Source organism: Opisthocomus hoazin, chromosome 3, assembly GCF_030867145.1.
Source record: "Opisthocomus hoazin isolate bOpiHoa1 chromosome 3, bOpiHoa1.hap1, whole genome shotgun sequence".
Classification (NCBI taxonomy): Eukaryota; Metazoa; Chordata; class Aves; order Opisthocomiformes; family Opisthocomidae; genus Opisthocomus; species Opisthocomus hoazin.
In genome coordinates this window covers 85,053,767-85,077,614 of record NC_134416.1, presented here as the reverse complement: position 1 = coordinate 85,077,614, position 23,848 = coordinate 85,053,767, and the positions used below count along the sequence as shown (strand labels likewise).

General features: G+C 48.3%; 1 protein-coding gene across 2 annotated transcripts in view; it reads right to left on the bottom strand.

The window, feature by feature from the left end:
* Positions 1 to 23,637, bottom strand: part of JARID2 (jumonji and AT-rich interaction domain containing 2) — a 224,839-nt gene extending 201,202 nt beyond the window's left edge. Inside the window, exons 1-2 of one of the 2 annotated variants that reach the window (XM_075416852.1) lie at positions 23,610 to 23,637; positions 22,353 to 22,567 (exon numbers count right to left, since the gene is read on the bottom strand). In XM_075416852.1, the coding sequence (XP_075272967.1) occupies positions 22,353 to 22,397 (45 nt within the window). In that variant the 5' untranslated portion in view covers positions 22,398 to 22,567; positions 23,610 to 23,637. Of the gene's footprint in view, positions 1 to 20,911; positions 20,996 to 22,352; positions 22,568 to 23,609 lie in introns of those variants that run through there. The other variant, XM_075416853.1, reaches the window with a different exon arrangement.
* Positions 23,638 to 23,848: the final 211 nt, after the last annotated feature.

Here is a 23,848-nt window from a genome sequence, read left to right as displayed (position 1 = left end):
TACCAGCTCTCCATGGCCCTTCATACCAAAACATAATAGTACAAGAAGAGTAAAATAATTTTTCTGTAGCTCTGAGACTACAAATCAAACTGGTTTTCCTGCAACAATTCTAAGATTCAGACTTCTTCAACATTCAAACGAGCATGAGTGTAACATGAATCCTGCTCCTCTGCCTCACATCTGTATGGGAAAACAATATATTGCCACATCTTTTAAAAACAGACAAGGAACTGTATATCCAAAACTAGGTACAGAATTATACTTAAGCTTTCTAACATCACATGCTCTTGATACAGATATGGCCTTACTCATACCTGCACCGAAGCACTAGCTACGTGTAATTTCTGCAAGGTGGAAGTTGCAGAGAGTTAAGAATAAAATGGCTAAAAAAAATTAGCTTCATCAACACATTAAGAGACTTGATACACATAGATTTAGTGAACCGACATATTTCACGCAGGTTTAACTGTTGAGTAGTACGGTGCTATTTTTACGTAGGCACTCTTTTGACTAATTTTTTGCTGAAATTGAGAGTCCCAGCTGTACCAGCTAACGAGGCACACATGAGCAAAGCACTATTCTCATTACAATTAAACCACTACAGGACCACCACAGTAAAAATTTTCAAATCCAGAAGTAAATTAAGGATACTTCAGAAATCTGTTATTTAAGACCCGTTTTGAGATGAGTATTGCTGCATTCTGGGCTGGGCACGCTGCACTCAACGGCATCCATCGTGGCAGCATAGGCCAGCAGCTGCCCTGAAAAAGTATTTTCAGAGAACAGCATCTAAAACGTGCTGTTGGGGCCGAGATACCACACAAGGACAGCAATCCAGAAGTAATTTTCTATGAAGTTTATGGATAAAGTGTTCAGAAAAGGAAGTTCTCCTCTGGCCGCATGTGACAGCATACTTGGGGGGGTGTTAATTGCTGAAAACTTTTTCCCCCTACCAGAAGACAGAACGAGTAGGGGAAGGAGAAAAAAAAAAAAAAAAAAAAAAGACAGAAAGAAAAAAAAGGTAACTTGATTAAAACTGTGACAGGGGGGAATCTTTCTCACAACACTTAAGTCTCATCAGAAAGACAGTTTATTCTGCAATAATTCAAGCCTCATATCATAATGCATAGAACTGCATCAGCTTGCATCCATGACAAGAGAGAAAACTGTATCAATAAAAAGGAAAAGAAGGGAATTTCTATTCCTCTCAAATATTATTTGCCAAAACTCCAAACTACGCTCAGTTCCTGATTAAATTTTTCTGCATGATCTCATCCTTACTGCATCTTAGTTGGGAAGAGGTTCATTCAAAAAAATTTAATTTGTCAGCTAACAGACAAACTTTAGTTAATAATTTTTTTTTTTTTTTAAACTCCTGACCTGGGACAGTTTTTCCTTTGCCTGCATGTGCAACACAGACCGAGTGCTGATGGGAGAAGCTCCCACACCTGTAGGAAGTGGAAAATTTAGGCTAAAAATTTTGACTGACATTTAACTTAACACAGTAATACTTCTCTGGGGGAGGGGAGTTTCCTATAGCTGCATTAATTCAGGCTAAAAATACCCATGCTGACATGCTGTCATGCAAGAATCTCTTTGATTCCAAGAGTTTATTCAGAGCCTTCGTGTTACTTTGAACTTTTTTGTTGTTTAATATGATCATGGCTCCATTTGTCATCATATGACAAGAGCAGACAATTACACAAGCTGAAGATATGTCTGCCAGTCATAGCATGCCATCTTGCTGCTGTCAAGCGGAGAGATGTGCCTCTACACACCTCTAGATTGAGTTCATTAAGCCAGCCTGCAGGATATCCCTCGGTAATGACACAGATGAAAGACCAAATTAAAATTGCTTAATTCAGATACACAATCTCTAGCATTTTCCACCTCGCAGACTAACTGGTTTGAATAAGCTGTCCTAGCACAGAAGCGGCTCTAATTCTCCGCTTCCATCGCTTTTAATTGAAACATCTGAAAGATTTTCAGAGTTTGTACTTCCATCAGCCTTGAACATCAGCCAAGCTATCTAAAAGAAAAGCAGACCAGGCAGCCACATCTTAACGTGCCTTCTGTCAACCGAAGCACAGCAAGCAGCTCTCTCCTACGTTAAAACTGCCACAGGAAGAGGTGAGCGCACCGGCGACGGTGGATATCAAGCGCAAAGCCGTGTATCACCTCCGAGAGCACGCATCAGTGTTCTCAGTGCTCACTGCTGCTTTCCCAAGGCCAATTTGTTGCCTCCAAAGTCTCGGTACTTCGTCAGTGACATCACATTACCTCCATGTTCCTCATCCAAAATCCAGCTTCCCCGTAGAGTGTTTCGATATGCTATTTTTAACCATGTGCTTCTTTAAGTTTTTTTCATTTCCTAATATTAAATAAGAAGTTTCTGTCACACAATTGTCTGTCTCTCCTACAAATAGGACAGAAGTACGCTTTAAAAGCAAACACCTAGCAATTTTGCATGAACAGCATGAGAAGTCCATGGGGAAGTAGCACCTACCTCAATTAGTAGATTTAGCCGTGTTTTCAAACAAAGCCTAACTAAAATAAGCTCTTCTGAACCTCTATCGATAGCCAATTCACCAGCAAGGGGACAATTGCTTAACACAGACTCCTATGATGAAATACGTTCCAGACACTGGCACAGCAAACATCAGCGTTGACACGGACAAGCATATTTCCAAAGCCAATGCATTTACAAGTCTAAATACAAAGCTGGAATCCCAATTTCCATTACTTCCTCATTAGTGGCTTAACATATTGGGGGGGTGTGAATCTTAATACATACAAATAATAAAAATGCTTATTATACCTCAAGCATTACTACTGCATTTTTCAGGACAGCTAAATCTATTCCAGGCTATATGTAACTTCTTAAGTGTTCTCTCTACCAACACGATTTGGCATGGCACCAGCAACCCAAAGGTCAACAGGAAACCACAAAGCTGATTTGGCTCAAAATTCAAGTTTTTCTACAGCCTGGCCATACAACAGTGCGCCGTTTTTTTAAAAAAAAGAAATTATACTGTAGATAAGTTGGTTTCATTTTTTAAATATTCCCATGAAGCAGCTCTAACTCTAAGCTCAAACTCAGGGGTCAGCCGGGACTCGCAGCAGAAGCACGGATGCTGCGGCGGGCAGGGATGCAGCAGCACCAGCTGCCCCCGGGACAGGTAGCGCAGGCACCTGGGAGAAGGGGAAAAAGGACGTGTTCCCACTCTGCTCCTTCCATCTTTTGGATTTAATCACCGCGCTTCTTTGTTTCTGCCACCCGACCTACGGAAGAGCCAGGAGCCAGAGGACAAATAACGCTGGGGCAGACCTCGGGAGGTGGGCTGGCCTGTGCCCATCCACTCGGGGAGCACTCGCGGTATTCAGGGCAGAATTTGGCCTCATGTCAGGGTCCACAGCAGCACAAAGGCCTTGTCCCCACCGAACTTTGGGCCGCTCCGTGCAGGCACGGGCATGGGAGCAGCCACAGACCTCACCTCCCCCTGCTCCGGCACCCATCTTCTGCCTGAGAGGACCCCCAACATGTCCCAAACCAGCAGGCTTCCACCGCAGGGGGATCACCACGGCCGCCCACCCACTGAACACCGCCACTTCCCAGCTCAGCCTCACCCATGCAGGCATCACCAAAGGTTGCTCATGACTGCACCGCGTCCCCAAAATGCAGAAGCCCCATGAGCCAGCAGTGTGCCCTGGTTGCCAAGAAGGCCAATGGGATCCTGGGGTGCATCAAGAAGAGTGTGGCCAGCAGGGCTGCTGGGGGGTTCTCCTCCCCCTCTACTCTGCCCTAGGGAGGCCCCATCTGGAGTACTGTGTCCAGTTCTGGGCTCCCCAGTTCAAGAAAGATGAGGAGCTACTGGAGAGAGTCCAGCGGAGGGCTACGAGGATGATGAGGGGAGTGGAACATCTCTCCTACGAGGAAAGGCTGAGGGAGCTGGGCTTGTTCAGCCTGAAGAAGAGAAGGCTGAGAGGGGACCTAATAAATGCTTATAAATATCTGAAGGGTGGATGTCAGGAGGATGGGGCCAGACTCTTTTCAGTGGTGCCCAGCGACAGGACAAGGGGCAATGGGCACAAACTGAAGCATAGGAAGTTCCGTCTGAACATGAGGAAGAACTTCTTCCCTCTGAGGGTGATGGAGCACTGGAACAGGCTGCCCAGGGAGGTTGTGGAGTCTCCTTCTCTGGGGATATTCAAGACCCGCCTGGACAAGGTCCTGTGCAGCCTGCTGTAGGTGACCCTGCTTCGGCAGGGGGGTTGGACTAGATGATCCACAGAGGTCCCCTCCAACCCCTACCATTCTGTGATTCTGTGATGCGCTCAGACACTTTATTTCCATCTGTGCAAAACTGAATTACAGCACTGCGAGGCTGAGCAGGGCTCTAACATTAAAAAGCGGACAGACCTTTCGTCAATGGGGTTTCGGTTTTTTCGTAAAACCATCTCCCTTCAAAAGCGTTCAACCCATTTCCGTCTCTGCCAAGGGAAAGCACTGTGCTGCGGTTCCACCAGCTGCAGCATGAAGCCTGCCATCTTTCTTCCCCCAATTCACGGGCCCGAGGGATGGATCCAGCACCGACGGCTCAGCTCCCCCAGGCTCTGGCTAAGTGCTTGCCAACACCAAGCCCCGCTCAGCACCCCCGAAGCAGTCTCCCACACCACTTCCAGTCCCGCAGCAAGCAACAAATAATAAAATAGCAACAAAGACTTCAAGGGAAATAAGTGGTAGCGCTTACAGCGACTGTAAATGAGGTGCGGGAAAGGGAGGGATGGAGGGCACGGGCTGCCAGGCAGGGATTTCTCTCGGCTGTCGCCGCTTTCCCAGCTACAAAGCGCTAGCAGGGGCAGGGCTGCAAGCAGCCTGCTCCCTGGAGCAGCACGAGAAGAGGAGGTCGGTCACGTTTTGAGCCCGAGCCTACAGATAACAGAGGCCACTAGAGCGGCAACGAGCGCAGGGAGGAGGCGAATCCTTCCCTCACATCTGCTGGGTTACAGCAGCTCACGGGCCTCAGCGAAGCAGCCACGCTGGAAACGCAGCCGAACTCCCTGCCTGCCTTCCCGCTGCACCCGGCAGGACTTGAGAGCACCCTCTTTGCAGGTCACACCTGCGAAAGCGCTGCTCTAGCGACAGGCCAACGGTTCAGCCAGCAGACATGGATACTACCAGTCGTGCACTGAGCTACACCATGCTCGCTCCAGCGCAGGAATCTGCCTGCATTACGGCAGCAGAGCTTAAGCGAGAACACAGCTTTGCCCAGCCATGACGAGCAGCCAGAATAAATCTCGTAATCTGATTTGTACACGAGTGCGCCTGAGCTGTCCTACACCCGCGTTTGTTCAACTCGCCCCATACGCGCCCGCCGAAACGCTGGCAAGCGGCAAGCACGCTTCCCGGCAGGCGTGCCTCCCTACAAACCGAACTCGGCCCCTCCGGTGAAAACACCAGTGACAATACCACACCCCCAACCAGCAAAGCAAAGGCTGCCTGAACACTGCAGCAGAAGCCTACGCCGGCACCATTCAGCTCATCTCATTTCCAGATGCAAAAGACAGGTCTCCCATCTACAGACAACAAACCCCCACTAGCCCGTTCTTACATTCAGTTTGCGTAACAGATCACTGTACAGCATTAGCAACAATCCACGCTGCGAGCACACTGAATAAAATCATAGCGACGACAGCTTAAACAGTGCATTTGTTAAAATTTCTGCAACGCCTGTTATCGGTGGGGTTACACGACACGGGGAAGGGCAGCGTGCCCTAGTGAAACCTGGCACGCACAGCCACCGGACTGCAACAGAGGCAGAAAGAGCACACGAACGCTAATTGAAGACCCGAATCCCCCCTCCCAAAGCCACTCTAGCATCGTGTACGCAAAAGCCCCACTCCATGCTGCATTCCTGGAGCCTCAACCAAAGGAGAGGAGAATCGGTAGAGGAACCGTGCGCTCAGCTCCACCGCAGAGGCATGCTTTGCATTCTTAAGCAGCACCCTCTGAAACCAACCACCGTTACTCTCTAATCGGCTGGAAGGAACCTCCTTCAAGCCTTGACAGCCAAAAGAAGTACTCTGACTTCTGGTGACCATAGGAGACTTAGCACAACTCCTCCAGTTGACAGCGGGGCGGGGGGGGGGGAGAAATCTGCATTAAAGCTGTGCAATTATTTAATTGTGACTGCTTATGATAATCAAAGTACTAGCAAAAAAGACGCACGCAACAGGAAGAGCACCGAATTACTCACAACCAAGGCAGGTACACTGCAGTAATTCAGATGCACGCATTTACATGAGTCACGGCAAGTGCTGTTAGCAGAGACGACTAAATTGAGGATCCTTAAACCATCTTACTCCTAAAATATTTTGCTCTAAGGCAAAACACGCACCATGTATTTTAAAGCATTAAGACACTAATTCTGTAAACAATAATGCCTCCAGCATGCACACCGCGCGCTGGAATGGATTCCTCAACTTGGCCTCATCACTTATGCATCTGATGAAACAAACACTGACAGCTTTTTTGCATTTGTAAAGGCCCCACAGCAGCTGTGGTGATCCCACCATAGAGCAATGAATTAAGCCTGAAACCCAGCTGGGTCTGCACAGAAGCCTTTTTTGCACAATACAGCAAGACTATCATTGTTAACCTAGGCATTATTGTAAAATATTCTGCATTACATTAAGAATGGAGACAGAGATGCCCTGGAAAATTAGCTCTAATAGGCAATTTATAACATTTAAAAATATGGATACCACATTGATTGCTAATTGACAACAGATTTCATAGTTTCATTTACACACAACCACAGTGAATCAGGTAATTACAGAATATTGCTCAAGTAGGAAACCAAGCAAAATTAAGGAATAATCCACATTAATGTTATAAAACATGACAAACTTCTATAAAACTTACGTATAAACAGCTAAAATTTAAAACAACTATCAAAATTATCGATCTTGAGATCAGAAGGAATTTGAGACAGACTCTTACGGACGTACGCATGCTTTCATCTAATATCACTGTTAGAGCTTCTTTTGGGGCCAAAGCAAGCAGCTTAATGCAGTAAATAGTAATATTTAATCAGGTATTGATTATATTATTCTTCCACTTTACAAGTACAGAAATAGGTACTGAAAAAAGTCAGGAACGACTTGGGAAAAGTAACTTGAAAGTAATCAATTGACAAAGAGTTTTCATAGACAGAACACATTGGTTCAGAACTGAAACTGTATTCTTCCATTGCATTTAACATCATATTTAAAAGAGATGCCTGAGAAATCCAAATAAAGTTGTCTACTTTATAAAATGGACTATTCAGCTCATCTTGCTTAGTTATTAAGATCACTTCCTTAAGACCAAGCCACAAAAACATGTATTTTTCCAGGAATGCAGAGAGACATGCAAAACAGCAGCTAAGTTGTGTAAAACACTTAGAAGAAATCAAGGTGCTATCCCACTGACATAAAATTATTAAGCCTGTCCTCACAACTTCTCTGCGTACCACAGCAGCAATACACTTTCTGGTTGCAGGTAGTACATAGCCAGGTATTGTGCGTGGTTTGTCTTCCCCCCATTTCTCCTCCTTCTAGAAGATCACTCGGCTAAGCACGTAGGCCTCCCGATGACGACTTCACACACGCTTCCATGCAGTGACTTCCAAAGTAAAGGTACCAACAGAGCAGTGGCGAGCACTGACGAAGCAGGAGGAGCAAAACAGAGTCACAAGGAGCAATTTGGTAATAAGCAGCTAACTTAGAGGTAGAAGTCTGGTTAGCAAAAACAGCAAGATGAAAAATATCTTCCATTTACCATTTTTTGAAACCCATGTGTTTGTCCACAATGCAGAACTGATCTAGCCAGAGAAACTATAGTCTTATTAACAGAAACCAAAATTACAGGCAGCAACAACAAAAAAAAATGTTGTTTTTATGTGTGGCATTGCCTCTGTTCCCAGGCCATTTTTATTTTCAGCAGGAGGAACTGAGGGGAAGGGAAGGGGAAGGACGTGAGAGAGAGCAGACGGTAAAAAACTTCAGCTGAAAAAAAAGGGGGGGTGGGGGGAGGAATTAGGGACAAAATGAACTTCAGACTCTGTGCCACATTTGGCTAAAATGAACTAAGATCCAATTGGCAGCTTTTGAATATACGACCCTCCAAAGGCAAGCTGTCAGCTCGATAACAGTTGAAGGAAATAAATGGACAACTCTGTACTGTTCCGAAACTCTTGTGTAATGAAGCTACAGTTTCATCCTGGAAGATGGCCAAAAAGCATAAATCAATGAGCAACCAACCTTCTATCATTTTTATCACAACAGTAATAGTCATCCAAAGGTAGGTTGTTTATTAAGCCCTACTAATACCTGCGTTGGTCCTCCACACCAGAAAGCTAAACTGACAACAAGAAGGAGACTCACCATGCCAAGAAAACGTGGGCAGAGCTGCTTTTCAGAAGTGACAATAAAGCAGCTCTTCAACCTAGTCCAGGAAGAACCAGACACATGAACCTTCTACAGAAAGAACAGTGACATTACAGGCCTCACTAGCACAGAAGAGCTGAGAACGCTTACTTAAATGGGCATTAGACAAACCAGGCACTGGAAAATACCATTACACGAGGCTGCACAGCACTGCACTTTGCCCCAGAGAACTTTCTCATGCTGCAGCATGAACAAAGTATGAAATACGTGACTGCAAGAAGAACAACTAAAGTTTTGTTACGGGTAACCCTGAGAGCTGATACTTGCACCTCTAAGAACATAAAAGTCATGTCATTGCAGAAACATTCATCGTTTCTCCCTAGGGACTTCCCGCATGCACAACCAACCAAACCAACTTAAAAAAAAAAAAAGAAGCCATGCAAATGACAGCAACCTGGGAGATGCAGATTTAAAACCCTGGTTTTGACAGTTTTATATTCTCTTATCTACGACAGGATTAGAAAACCTGATAACCAGTCCGCTGTAACTGAGATTTCCCTAACTAGATATTGTCCTAGTTTCTCAGCTGAACAGTAGGTCACTCAGCCAGTCTCCGAATTTTCTTAGTCTTTTGTCTCAGAAAATGCCAGCTATTTGATCTTCTTTCTTGCGTGCTTACAAATTTATAAGATACTACTTCTTGTTTCAAAGAGCTGCCTCAAGAGATCACCTATTATTTTGTTCTTTTCCTTAACCAGACTAGTTTACGCACAGGCTTAACATTATTCATGTGTGTTGAAACTGAACTATGTATTAACTCCCTCAGATCAACTGCAGACCCTGGCTTTTACTGAAGAAAGTGATCTAATCACTGAGAAAATCTATTGAATTGGAAATTTGGAAACCAGCTGGAACTATCTCAATGGCATTCTTCCACCGAGGAATGGGTTTTTAAAGCTGAAGTGCCATATACTTGTTGCTTCAGCTTTGTAAAATGTGGGTTCCCGATTAAAATACTGGGTCTTCTCTGGTGGGAAAAAATACCTGGAAATTTGGAGAGCATGGAATAAAGGAAGAAGTGGTGCAAAAGTATGAAGCTTTTTTAAGGAAAAAGGACAGCCCAAATGCTATTTACTGCTCCACAGGAACAGAAGGATAGCAGAGGATAGCTGAGAGTGAATTTCAGAACACCTTCAAAAGCATGCGTGAACAGACATCTTCAAAGTCTTCTCCCAGAGACAACAGTATAGTGTGCTCATGTATGTTCTTCCATTGTAAAAGATGAAGAAGCACTTCCCTCCTGAGCTATCACACCCATCAGCCAAGCTGTAGCTGATCTTCTGAAGGCGTGACCACGACACGATGACTGAGGGAGCACACAAAAGTAAAAGCAGAAAAAATATTGCCAAGATGGCTAACAACAGAGACAGTGGTAGGACCCAACCGGGAACTCAAGGCAAGTCATCCTCCACACCAGCAGAACTCCAACCACGGACACGTATCACGGCCCTTTTTCTCACATTCCACTAACCTTGGTTTCACACACTGTGCCGGAAGGCAGGTTAGCTCTCCAGAGCTGAGCACGCTCGTGCTTCCCTGAGAAAGTCCCAGATGCAGCTGCAGTCATACTTGTAGCATGCAGGCGACCAAATGGCAACGCTCTGAAGCACCTCTGCAAAGAGCTCGTGTGAAGGAGACGGATTCTGCAAGAGCTGATAACCAGGCAGCCCCTCAGTCGTGGTTACGCAAGGTGAATAGGGACACAAAAAGGATAGAAAGAAAGAAGCACAGGCACATCCAGAAAAAAAATCCTCCAAAAAAGCTAAAAAGCTTCCGACCACTTTGCCAGGGAATCCCTGTGGTCAACTCAACACCATTCCAGAGAGTAAAGCAGGACACATACGGACACGCGTGTGTGCAGGAATGCCACGCCTGGTCCCACTTGGGCCAGGAGGCAGAGCCCAGCAGGAACAACCTCAACAGTCCTCGGGCATGAGGGCAGAACAGGGGTTATAATGCACTAACAGATGGGCTGTCTGTAAGGGGAGAAAGCAACAGACTCATCCCTGGCAGGATCTCAGAAAAGTTGGCGAAAAAAAGGAAATAATAGTTTATCCCTTCATTCTCCTCCATCCAAATTAGTGAACCAGTAATTTCCAGAATGCCCACAGGGAATTAACTTCACTGCATCCTTGACTGCAAGGGTAATGGGCATAAAACGACACCACAAAAGGAGGAGGAATCAAAAAGAATATACGAAAAGCTGCTTGTGAGGGGAAAAAACATAATTATCTATGTTGTAAACACATGTCCTTCTTCTGCATGATACACCACCAGCTTGCACAGGAGCCAGCTGAGGTAGCATTATAATGCAATACTAAGTATGATGTAAGAAGTTATATGACCCAGAAGACTTTAAAGAGACCGTACTTTTCTTAACATATTTAGGCTGAGAATTGTATTCCTGCTCTCCAAACCAACAGGGCCCAGAAATCATTATACCTGGTCTGTCCCCCAGCCTGGAAGAAATCTGACCACCTTTAGTTATTTTGGAAGGTCATACTCAAATGAAGACTGCAAAGAACCTTTCAATAATGGAAGCTGTGCACTGTTTTTTCACAACTGGTCAGTCATGTCACATAATGCTGCTCTCAACTGAGAGAGCACGAATATTAATGTTTTATAAATAAAAGCCTTTAATGTATGTGAATTATGAAATTAGCTTTTCCTGAATGCTCACATCAGCAAGATTTGATTTCCCAAAAGTTCATAAAAGGACTGTTAAAAGGGATAAGCAGGGCCACATTCCACTTTTCCTCCACAGTATTTGCGCATTAGCAGTTTGCTGAGCCTTGCATAATGTTACACAGCCACTATTTTCTATAACTAACACTCAAATTCTGAATGCAGGCTCGAGAGACCAGCAGCAACAGTGCAATCCCTCCCCTTCCAACGTCTTCCCGATGGAGCTGTCCTCAGAATGAAATGCAGGAACCCTTCCTCATCTCCCCCTTTCGCCTTCAGGAAAAGAAAAAAATACTGAAAAAAAGCAAAACGAACTACTGATGCAAAGAGATGCCAGCAGCTTTGTAAGAGCTAATTTCCTCAGACAGAGACGACGTGGATAGAGGAGCCCAACTGGACAAATACACAGAAATGAAAGAGGAAAGCATGGGAGTAGAAAAATGCCAATACTATGCACACACACACACTGTAATGAAGAGTAAGGGAAGAACAGGAACAGTTATTACATTTAAATAAAATATTACGAAAATATGCTGGAAACACACACACAAAAAAGAAACTGTTCAGAGAAGAAAGCAGGCAGGACTACATCCAGCAAGGCCATTAAAACCATTAAATGGCTATCACCGTCTTAGAAAACTAACATTCCTGCCTGCAAATACTTGCACACGCTCTTACATGGGAACGGCAGAATCTCGAGCCCTGAAAAGCACTTCGGCATGTGCTTAACTCACAAGCTCCAAGCACTTCAATGGACGTCAGTGAGAGTATTCATACATTTGCGACAGGCACGTGCTACAGCCCCTCGCTGGATCAAAACGGAGGGTGCGCTGCCACATCTCTTTCTAATCCGCAGCAGAGCCAAAGGGCTCCTTGGGCCCCACTGCTCCCTTAACTGTGCCACTAAGAAGTCTGTGCAGGCTTGCACTGAAACCAGACCATTTAAAGATGAGGGGGTGGGGAGAAAAAGAGGAGAGCACTGGCATAACTAGCCAGATAATTTCAGTGACCCTACTTCATGTGCAGCTCTGTAGTTGTATTGACATGACCAGAGCACACTGTGAACTATACCATGAAGGAATGATCAGCAGGGTCACCAGTGCTGGCTTCAATGGTGAGGAAAAGGCATGTGATGCCACTTCCTGATGTTCCCATAAAAAGAAACCTTGTTTTTTGTAGCTTCTTGATTTGACATGGCTTGGCCTTCCCACACTACTTGGACACCCGGGGCAAAAATACATCAGCACTTCAGTTCGCTTGCATATTCAATAGACAGGAGTGGTTTTAACAAGAGAAGCTACCCGAATTTATTCCCAAGCAGTACAAGATAAACCAAATAAAGACATGGGAAACTTCTGGAGCAAGTCCTTTCTGTAAGCAGGTCTTTGTTGTAGAAAGTAGAACGGTACACTGGCTTCAGTTCCACGGTGGAGCTCTTGTATTGTGGGGTGGGTACATGGAGGCACTCAGTTAAAAAGAGTACTTCTTCTCCTACCACATTTAGCCGTGGAACCCAGCTTCCAGTAGCACAGCTATCTTGATTTTATCTTCTTCCCCTTTCTTCTTCTCTGGTTTAAGTTTGAAATTGTTCAAATCCTATCTAAGCAAGCATAACATATAACAACAGTAGTACATGTTTAACCCTCTTCTAACATATCTTAGCACTTCAGAAATTCTTATGGCACTACCACGACCACAGGCACAAATATCTTCAGCTTCATTTTCACCTACGTGGCCCAACTTCGTTTCAACCTTATTTAATATTCACCATGCTTGCAGCTGTAGGACAGTAAAGCAAAATCCATGCTCGAACAATCCTTAAAACAGACAAGGACAGCTAATTTTGTTTGCTAGGAAACAAAACATGTATCTTGACTCCTATTTAGCCATAATTTCACAGCCCATTTGAGCTCACACTGTTGCAAACACAAGCAATCAAACCCCTCCCTCGTCACTTCATTTGTGTCCCTGCAACACCTTCCCCAGACCAAGTATTTTCACAGCCACATCACAAACTGCAGTATTAAATGAACCCACGCTAAAAAAAATCAAGCATATTTTGTCAAGTTCAGTTTTAACCTGGAAAGTCCCCAGTCTGCGACAGGAGCTATCACCTGGCACACACGTCAGCCTGCAGAAGAGAGAGGGAACAGACAACCAGAGGAAGGCTAAACCACGCAGTGCAGTGCAGGCTTCAAGCGACCATAAAAACCAGCACTGGGCAGCTTACTGGTCTCCACATTCACAACGCTGTTATCAACGGCAAAACGCAAAAGCTACACACAGGACATTTCCACCACTGACAGGAAGAAAAGGACGGTAGAACAGGACAGGACTGCTTCTCTCGATGGCTACTTCTTGTTTTTGTGGTTTTTATTGGTTCAAGGCATCACAGACTTGAAAACCGAAAAAGCCAGCTTCAAAATTATTTGCCATTAGGACAACCATTATTTCTTCCAAGTTATAAATAATTCACAAGTTACAGTTACTGTAACATGCTGTAACTCCAGCTTTTAAGTAACACGAAGCCTCTTGTCTTACAAAGCGCTATTACTGTGTCCCCACTATACGCTGAATAACTAGAACAAAAAACCTAACATTGATAAAAAGCTTTCCAAAATTAAGATAAAGGCCTCAGTAACAGAAAGACTCTCTCCTTCTTACAGTCTTACTCGAGTGTAGTACAGCTTGTAATGAATGATTAGAGGAAATACTATTTCAACACATTAATTTCTGCTTTACATCCAAAACTGAAAGGGACGTTCCCTGCTCTCAGAAAGCCAGTCTGCACGATGGCAATAGGCCATGAGAATTTTCATCATTATCACTACACTTCGGGCTGGGGGGGGGAGTGACTATCAATCAGAAAACCACATCTCGGGCGTTCATCTGTGTCATCCTTCCACGAAAAACACTCCCATTAAGGCCGTTCGTTTGGAACATCACCCAAAAAGGAACCGCACACAACACCAGCTTAGCTATCACTCAGCTTTACACACTGTAACAGAAAACCTTCTTTTTTGCTTGGCTTTGAGTTTTGTAAACTCAAAGTCTGGACCAAGTTTTGTAGGGCTGAAACCAAAACAGAAGCAGTCCTATTTTTTTTCCAGCTAGAGTTAAAAAGTTAATTGATCTGGCATACAGGCAGGGTTGGAAATTTGTATTGTGGGGTTTTTAGCATGCACACTGCAGCTGAGAGATTTGGCTTACAACTTTGATGTACCAAAAGCACTCTGTGGGACAAACTGGCTGAAAGTAGTATCCATGAAATAAAATAGGCGAGAAAGAAGGAAACACATCCCTTCTCTAAATCACCCTTAGTCTGCCTAGCAGGCAACTTACAAAAAGAAAAAAACTACAAACACATGGTGGTAGCCTGAAGCAACTTAAACCTCTAAATGCAATTTCTAGACTATGTACATTTTGGACATAAAGATTCCCATTTTTAGAACAGCACAGAAAATTACATGCTAAATATAACTACTAATAAAAATAATGATAAGCATCTCAAAGAGTGAGACACTGGACAGACTCTTGTCCAAGACTCATGGTTTCTGTATACTTTATTAGTAGCAACCTCAAAAAAATATCTGTACATTGCAATTCACTTGGCTCACATGCTTTATATCTTCAAGTTCCTCTTTGTATTCCTTAAAAATGCAGGCAAGTTTACCCAAAGCAGCAGCAGATTTTTTTTTTATCCAGAAGAAAATAAAGCACAATCCTCAAAGAGAAAAGAAAGTCCCTCCTCTAACATATTAATGTGGGAAAGGGCAGAGAAGACGGTCCTGTTCTCGTGGGCAGCGAAGGAAAAAACCCTCCAAGTCAAAACACCAGTACACAACATTGTCCAGAAATATTGGGGAGCACGTACCTCTACTCCCACTCACATAAATCTCTTATTAAAGTGGAAACAGAGCTGATTTCTATATGCATATAGTTGCAAGAGCCAATAATTTCTCCAAATTCACTCCCATCATTCTTAATTTAAAAGCATGCATTGCTTCAAAACTAATCTGCAAGCAAAGCTAAAAATGAATTGCTTGTAATATACAGCTATCCTAACTTGGCTCAGACAACACAGTATCAAAGTGCAAAACTAAGATGAGTAGATTATGTCAGAATGAGCTCCCATGGTTTATTTCTGAACTTTCTAAATATTATTACCCAGCCATCATAGCGTGCATGTGCCAAAACACGCTGATCTCCAGCAGCCCTCGCGTCATCCAAACGACGTCAGACCAGCAAGGCAAGCTCAAAGAGCCAAAAGCAGAGAGCAGGGATGCCCTCCTGGAGCACGGCAGCAGGCCACAGTTTCTCAACTTGATTCTTATTACTTGCATTTCCTCCAGCCTTTAGGAAGTAAAAGCAATATAGTACCAGCCACAGATCCAAAGCTGCCTTTCTGCAGAGCAAATCAAGGGAAAACCCTGTCAGAAAAGACCACAAGAACCCAGGTAGGATAGACGAAGCAGATTACGCGTTACAGAAGAGAGACATTTAGCAAGGATTAAGTCATGCCCCTCCAGCGATGCAATCATCAACTCTTCTGGGGGCATTGTCACATTTTTGCTAAACCAATTTCAGCAATGCCAAAATGTCTGACCGCAACTGCGGCAATCCTACCGGCACTAAGCCCGATCTGGCCAGGCACCATTGCTCCACAGGCCCAACCTAGATGCAGAAAGCGTACAGAGACCTCAGAACAGGTTTCTCATTTTGTTTTCAACACATTTTTTTAATCACACAATCCCATTTATTATGTCTGATTAAAGGAGGTTTTGTTCCCCCAGATAAAAACCCGGGACATGGTTTGCGGCGCGTCAGGCCGGGATGAGACATTTGCTGCAGGAATGCTGGAGGGGTTTGGGATGCCACTCCTTCCTCCGGGAACCGGTGGAACGGTGATTGCCACCTGGGCATTTTTCCCTTGCTTCTGCGCTCAGCCGAGCTGGTCGCTCCCAACAGCTTTCCACAGAGCATCGGCTAAGCCGATAAACCCTGCACAGGAGCAGAGGGGGGGGTACGCTCACACGGGGGGAAATGCTCACACCACCCGCCTGCTACCAGACACAGGCAGCCGCCATCTCCAGCCAAGAGCCCCAAGCCACGGTGCCCAGCGCGGCAATGCACTCGGCCACCACTCAGCTTTGCCACCAGTCGTGGCTGTGCTCGCAGGGCACGTCCGAGCGCGGCACTTTGCAGCTTCAGACCCTCCATCCGCACGAGGAAGCAGCGGACAAAAAGCAAGTACACGCGGAGGGGAAGAGAGCTGGCATATTTTCGAACAAGCCCTGGCTGCTATAATTGAAGGGTTTATTCCTTTCCCACAGCCCACCGCTGGAAACACCAGGCCTCTGCCGGATTACCGACGGAACAACGTCAGAACAGGATGTCATTACTCGAGGGAAAGTGTGAAACCCGAGCAAGTGAAACGGCAAACGGTTTTAAACCTCCTACCTACCGACTCATTGAGAAAATGTTTTTGTGACCGACTGAAGTAAACCCACCCCTACAAATGAAAACCAAGAGCTCCCAAATAAAAGCTGCCCGTTAAAAACCAAGGATCACATTCAATATTCCCAGTAGTAACAAGCCAGGAAAACAACCGACCCATCAAAGATCTAAGAGAACATCAAATACATTTTGGCAAGCACATTATTTCCTGCATCTGAATTCCAGCGCCAAGTACTCCTCACACACTAGACCTGAATTTTACAAGCGATTTGCAGCTTTTAAGTTTCCTGGTGGCTTCCTACCACTTAAAAATGCTTTAAATAAAAAATGGTAGTAAGTAGAAAAAGTATGTGTGTACGGTATCCCATCATTTACCTAGACATTAAAACTCCAGGTATGTTTTACCCTTTTCTCTAAAGTCGTAACAACAGGTTAAGGGGCTTCATATTGAAGGTGAAGAGCTAGATGGTAAAAACTGACAGCTGAAGTTCTGGCCTGTAGCATAGGGACATGCAGGGCCACCGGCATCAGGAAACATTTAAGGGACGCTCAGGTTTGGCAACACTGAAATTTGCGTTACTAGACTTGAAAGTTAATGTCCTGTTCATCTCACACAGCGGCAGTCCAACCCATCAGCACTATTGTTTTCGGACTGTCTGCCCACTAAGGCAAACAATGCATCATTTACACTTGGTTTACATTCATAGTTGGGAAGAAAGCCACGAAAAAGACTAGGGGGGAAAACCATAATGTTTTAAATGCAAATTTGGATTCTGCAGCCATGCATGTATTCCTCTGCAAATTCCACATCTGCTAAATCACACAAAAGCTGGGTGCTTGTAATAAAAAATAATAAATGTGTCTCTGCTTTTTCTTTCCCTACTTCAAAATCACCTTTAAGCCTCCCTTCCACTTCAGTGCTGCAAACTGGAAACTTCAGAAATGAAAGCACAGCTGGTGTTTCCCCTCCCTCCCCAAGTTCAAGCTGATTGAATTCAGTCACTATGCAAAGTAAATGGCCAAAAAAAACCCCAAATCAACCCCAAAAAGCATTTCCCTCCCCCTCAAGAACTTTCAGTTATGTTCAAACCAGGAAATGTCAGTAGCGTGTATAAACAAACTACAGATTTTAAACCTGGAGTCTCTTTAGCTTCAGACAATGAGATTTAAAAATTGACCTACTTTATGTAAAGCTCCCACAGCTGAGTCATCACAGTATCAACCGGTCGCTATCAGCTGCAGGGTATGATCATCACTCAAAAAAAAAAAAATCAAGTACCCATCCTGAACTGCCTCTTTCACTGTTGTTGTTCTTATGTTACCAATATACCGTTAATCTAACAGTCCAGGCCGTAACTGGGGAGGGGGGAAATCGTGAAGAAAGTCTGCACTGTGTAAAGCAGTCACCGTACAGCAGATGCCATGCCTCATAGCGAGAGCCCGTCAGCTCCAGGATAGAATACTGGACGAGGCTGCAGAAATGCAGATTAGTTCCATCTCTGCCGCCGTTACAGTACGTAGCTTCAGGCAAGTCATTTAGACTTCTTTCTGTTTCATCAAACAATAAAATGGAGGGAATGCTACTGCCTTACAGAATCAGCCGATGTTTATACCGCACTTTCGCATATGCATAACATTAGCTGTTATTTTACATCTACAGAAAAGGAAGAGGCAATATATTTTTAATACTGGCTTAGTAGGCCTCATAAGAGAAGGTGAAAGTGCTTAATGAACATTAGAAACTCTTCATAGCGGCCTTGATTCACTATAATTCACCCTGGACAGCATCTTACACAGACTCCTGGCTCACAGTCCACCAGAGCGAGCAGGAGTCCATTATTACCCCAGGGCGAAACATCTGTTGATAGTAAAAAGTAAATATTCCTTTAAAAAAAAAAAAGGATTGTAATTGCTAGTTTCTAGTTACGCACTATCCCATAGCCACTTACAATATAATGTTGTAGTCTCAAGAGACCAGGAGGAGGTAAATCGGAACCCAAACTCTGATCTCAAGTGCAGCTACCACCCTTACACCCTATACGGAAAAAAAAAGACGAGCGGAGCGTGCTATGCTGCTGGAATTGTTACTGCAAGCTTGAAAGAGAAAGCTCCAGAAGGTTATTCAAAATAAGCTGCAATATGCACTGAACGGTACCCCTGCTGCCACCAGCGTATTTACACAATTTCTCGTAGGAAGCGGTCAAACTTCAAGCACGCCGTCAGCTGCGAGGCTGCGGGAGGGAAACGAGGAAACTTCCGCAGCAGAAAAAAGCAGGGCAGGAGGGTCGGGTTGAAGCCCTGGGGTGCCCAGGGCCAGTCCCCCGCACACGAACGTCCCGTACTCAGGAGCAGGTGGTCCCCTGAAACCCCCTGAGCGTGCGGAGAGCATCGAGAGTGTCGTTCCGCGGGGCTGCAGCAGTCACAGGGACTCCCCTCGGACGCCTGCAGCAGGCTAAATCCGGGCGGGCCTCGCCGGGCCATCCGTAGGTGAAGCGTGTCACCCCACGGCAGACGGCAGCACTTTTACCTCTGCAAGGACACGGAAACAAACGGCACAAGGCGACAGCGTTACTCCTTAATTACGTTTTGCCATCTGCCGCCGTGGCAAAACCGTGCAGGTATTTAAAGGCAGCCATCCAGGTCTGACACTCCCAGACCTAGACCAGACAGAACAGAAGATTCGCTACTCGGCATCGCAAAAACGGGCAGAAAAACGCACCTGTGAAATTCCGCTTCAGATTTCAAAGCTTTTCACTTCATAACTATTAATTCCAAGCGCGTACCGAACGCAGTCTGGCTTCTCGGCTGATGCTTTTCCCAAGCTGTCAGTTTTCGGAGGCTGGAGCCAAAAGGCAATATTTGACACGTAAAGATGCTCCAGCAGGAGGAAGGCAAAGCGAGAAGAAAGATTTGCGTGAGTCAGCCATCGTTTTTTTAAAAATTAAGTGATAGCGCCTTTAAAGCACAGAAAAAAAGATGGGTGCACGGGTTTTTTCGCTCCGGGGTTACCAGTCGCAGCAGGCACCGCTCTCGAACTTTAAGAGAACTTTGAATGGGGACCACTGACGGGGGGGGGGTGGAGTGTAGCCCGGCCACGGCAGCCCGCGACGCACAGCCTTTGCTCCATTGTTCTCACCACCTTCTTCTTTCCAGAATTCCTTCCCCAAGACGCCAAAAAGCAGCAGCCGCAACCGCCCGAACGGGCTCCGGCCCGCAGCCGTGCTCGATGCCGGGGACGGGACGGGCCCTCGGGCGGGCCCCTCGCTCCTCACGGCGGGGCACCGCCCTCACCTCGGCGGGGCAGGGAGGCCGGCGAGGCCAGGCCCGCCTCAGCCTCTACCTGCGGCCGCGCCCGGGGGCCCGGGGTGTCCCCGGCGGGACCGAGCCTGACAGGACGGGGAGGGGAGGGGGGAGGTTTAACGGCCGCCGGCCAGGGACGACTGGTCCCGGGAGGGGGGGGGGGGGGGCTATGTGTCACACAGGCGGACAACAAAAAGCCCGGCTGGCAGCGGGGCCGAAGGTGACGGGCGGGAGGAAGCGTGCCGCGCGTGTCGGTCCCCACGCCGCCCCCCCCGCCCCCCCGCGGAGGAGACGGGACCGGCCCCCCCGCCCGGCGGGGCGCCGGCTGCCGTCACCCGTCCCGCCCCGAAACCGGCAGGGCCGGGCCGGGCGGCCCCGCACCTGCTCACCTGGCCCGGAGCCGGGCCGCCCCCTCCCCCCCCCCTTCCCCCCTCCCCCCCCCCCCCCCCCCCCCGCGCTGCCCCGGGGCCTCCCCCGCCCCCGCCCCGCCTCGGCTCTGACGTCACGCCGGGGGGGGTGCGAGGCGACGAAGATTCCACGGCGCGCAGGCCCTTCCCTTTGTGACGTCACGGGAGCGGGGCGAACCTGGCCGGGCGGCGGCGTGGCCGGCGGCCCGCGGGCTCCCGTCACAGCCCCGGCAACCTGTTGCTGCGGCCGGAGCAGCGCGCCCCGCCGCTCCCCGCGCAAATTAAACGGGGGGAGGAGGGGGGTGGTGTGCAAAAAAACCAACCCCGCCGCCGCCAGGTTGCACGCGGGGAGCACGCGGCACGCTGTCCGCCTCCCCCACCCCCCCCCGGGGTGTGCGGGGCCGGCGGGGGCCGCGCTCGGGCCCTGCCCGGCGGTGCGGGAGCGGCACCGCATTGTTCGCCCCCGGGGGCCCGGGGAGATCGCCCCCCTCTCCCCCCCTTCTACACCTCCCCCCCTAAATTATTAACGCGGTGATTCTCCCCCGCCCCCCCCCCCGCTTTTGTCTGCCTGCCTGGGGACCGCGGACGCCTCGCGTGTTTCGCCAGACTTTCCGCCCCGCCGTTCCCGTTTCGATGCAACGCTCTGAGCTCGCCGGCCCCGGGCTCCACGCTCCTCTGCAATGCGGATGTATTCTAACGCGGAAATTTCGGGGGGGGGGGGGTGGGGAGCAGCTCCGAAATACCGCGCACCCCCCCCCCCCTTCGCGTTTCGGCGGGGCGGGCAGCGGGGTAGCGGCAGTCAGCTGGACTCAGCCGCCGTGTAATAACCGAACCCGGGTAATCGCGAGGGAAGCAAAGTGTCCCGAAGGTCACACACACACACACACACATCCCCCCAGAAACACCCCCCCCACGCTGGAAAAAAGCTGGCACGGGCGACAGGCGCGATATGAACTACAACTTTCAAAGCCTCACATCAAACAGGCCCAAAAGCGAGGATTTTTATATGTATTTGTATATATATAGATATATATATTCCCCCCCTCCAAAGAAGAATTTTTTCTTTTTTAACCGCGCAGATGAAAATCCGTCCGTTTCTCCATACGTACGGAACGCACACACCCCCCCCCCCCCGCGCCAAGCCGAACGCACCCGGAGCACGAACCGCAACGCAGCTTCTCCCCCCCCCTCCTCCGCCTCTGAAGCACCGGACCAGTACCCGGGACTGGGTCAGCTGCCCAGTAAAGACCGGCAGCGACGCAGCCCGGGCTCCGCTGGATTCAGCCCAAATTCTCCAGCCATCATAATGAATTATTATTTTTCAAACCGTACCGAGCCATCCCCCCCCCCATATTATCGCAGCCGATCCCACGGCACGCGCTGCCCGTGACGCGATCCCCGGCGGCTCCGGCTCCCACGGCAGGGCAGGGAACGGGGCGGGGGGGGGACCAGCTCGCCATAACCAGCCACTCGGTTTCAACTTAAAAAGGGGGCGAAATCGGCAACCGCCGCCGCTTCGCCGGGCGGGGAAACACAGAGGCAGACCGTGAAAAAAAGAAAAAAACAACAAAAAAAAAACCAAAAACCCCCCCCAGCAACACCGACCAAAAAAAAAACCAACCCACAACCTTTCGCATGCCCAAGCGCGGGGTTAATAAAGCCGCTCGAAAATGCAGTTTCGTGACATTATCGCGGGCGGCAGCCCCCCCCCCCCGAGCTCCCCCGCCTTTCATCTAAAAACTAGATGATGATTGTGTCATTTGAGGTCAATACATTTATTCACCGGAGGAATCGCTGCACAAATCTGGTTTTATAACCGAGCTGGATAGAAGGTTTCCCTGTTAAAAGGGGGGGGGGGGGGGTGTTCTGAAACTCCCCCGCCACAGCACAGAAAAATAAAATCCGGCATCACATTTGTTTCCAAAGCCTTACAGCCGCAGGATCGGCTACAAACTTGACATTCACTGCCATTTCCTAAAACCGGGAGTCAAACGATACGTTACGACCACTTACGTATTTCTTTTGAATTATATTCCTCTTGGGTCTTTCTTTGCTCATTCTGGTATCCAAATTCTGATTGCAAAAGGGGACAATTGCTTCATGAATTAAAGCCGCGACGGTTTTTTTAAAAAAAGAAGAAAAAAAAAGAAGAAAAAATCCGGGGGGGGAGGGGGTTGTTTGTAGTGGTATCTTGTAATCCGACTTTCTTCCCTCACAATGTGATTCTCCTAGCAATAAATCCGAGAAATGGGGGGGGAAAAAAAATTGGAAAAAAAAAAAAAAAGACAAATGCGAAGGAGACAAAAAAAAAAAGAGAGAAAAAAATCACTTTAGTGAAACATTATAATGGAAAATTTCCCCCTAAACACAAAAAAAAAAACCCACGACGCCCTTGATATCCCCTTTTCTCCTCCTCGAGCCGCCCCGGCGATCTGCAGGTCCTCAGCGTCAGGGCCGTAGTCACATCTTGGAGCAGGGAAAGGGGCCGAAAGGAGAAGAATAAATAATCAAAAGCGCTGGGAGTCACGTTCGTGCCGCTGAGGCGGGGAAAGCGGCGGAGACAACTCCGGGCTCCGGCTCCTCCGGCTCCTCCGGCCCCGGCCCCGGCGGCGGCGGCGGCGGCGAGGGCTGCGCGCACCGTGTGTGTCTCCGCTCCTCCGGCTCCCCCCTCACCAATGAGCGCAGCTCTCCGGCAGCAACTTTAAATGGACCTGGCTCTCTTTTCTTTTTTTTTTCTTTTTTTTTTTTAATATATATGCCTGCGTGTGTGTGTGTGCGCGCGCGCGCGCGTGTGTATATATATACACACACATACACACACCCGGGCACACGCACGCACACACACACACATACACACACCGCTTAGGGCCCGGGCTTAACTCCCAACCGGGACGTCAGCCGCAACGCCCGGCCCCCGCTGCGTCCAACGCACGCAACAGCCCTCGCTAAACGCTTCGTGCGGCTCCGGCGCCGCACGCTTCCCGCTTCCCGCGCCTCCCCCCTCCACACCCCCTCCCCCCCCTTCTTTTTTTGCGTGGCAACCCGCCAGCCAAAGTAGCCGCTGCCCCCTGCGCCACGACCCGAGCAGGGAGTTTGGCGACGGTCCCTCACCGCGCAGCACGCTCGGTCGCCCTGCCCTGCCCCCCCCGTCCCCACCACGCCCCGCCCCGCCGCAGCCTCACTCCTCCCGTCCGCCGAGGGCTCTGCTAACGCCCCGCTCCGGCCCGGCCCGGCGCGGGCATGCACCGGGGCCCGCCGCGCTGCCAACACCTGGCCTGGCCGCCGGGGCTCCGCGCAGGGCCCGAGAATCCTCCTCGCTGGCGGGAAAGTTGTAGTTCCTCGCCACAAAATGGCGACGGTGGGGAACTACAGCTCCCGGCGTGCCGCGCGTGTCGCTCCTCCCCCCGTTCGTGCCCGTCGCCCATTGGCTGCTGGGCGAGGACACACACCCCCCACCGCGACTCTCGTCCTTCTCCCCCCCCCCCCCCCCCCCCGCCTGTCTCCGTTGG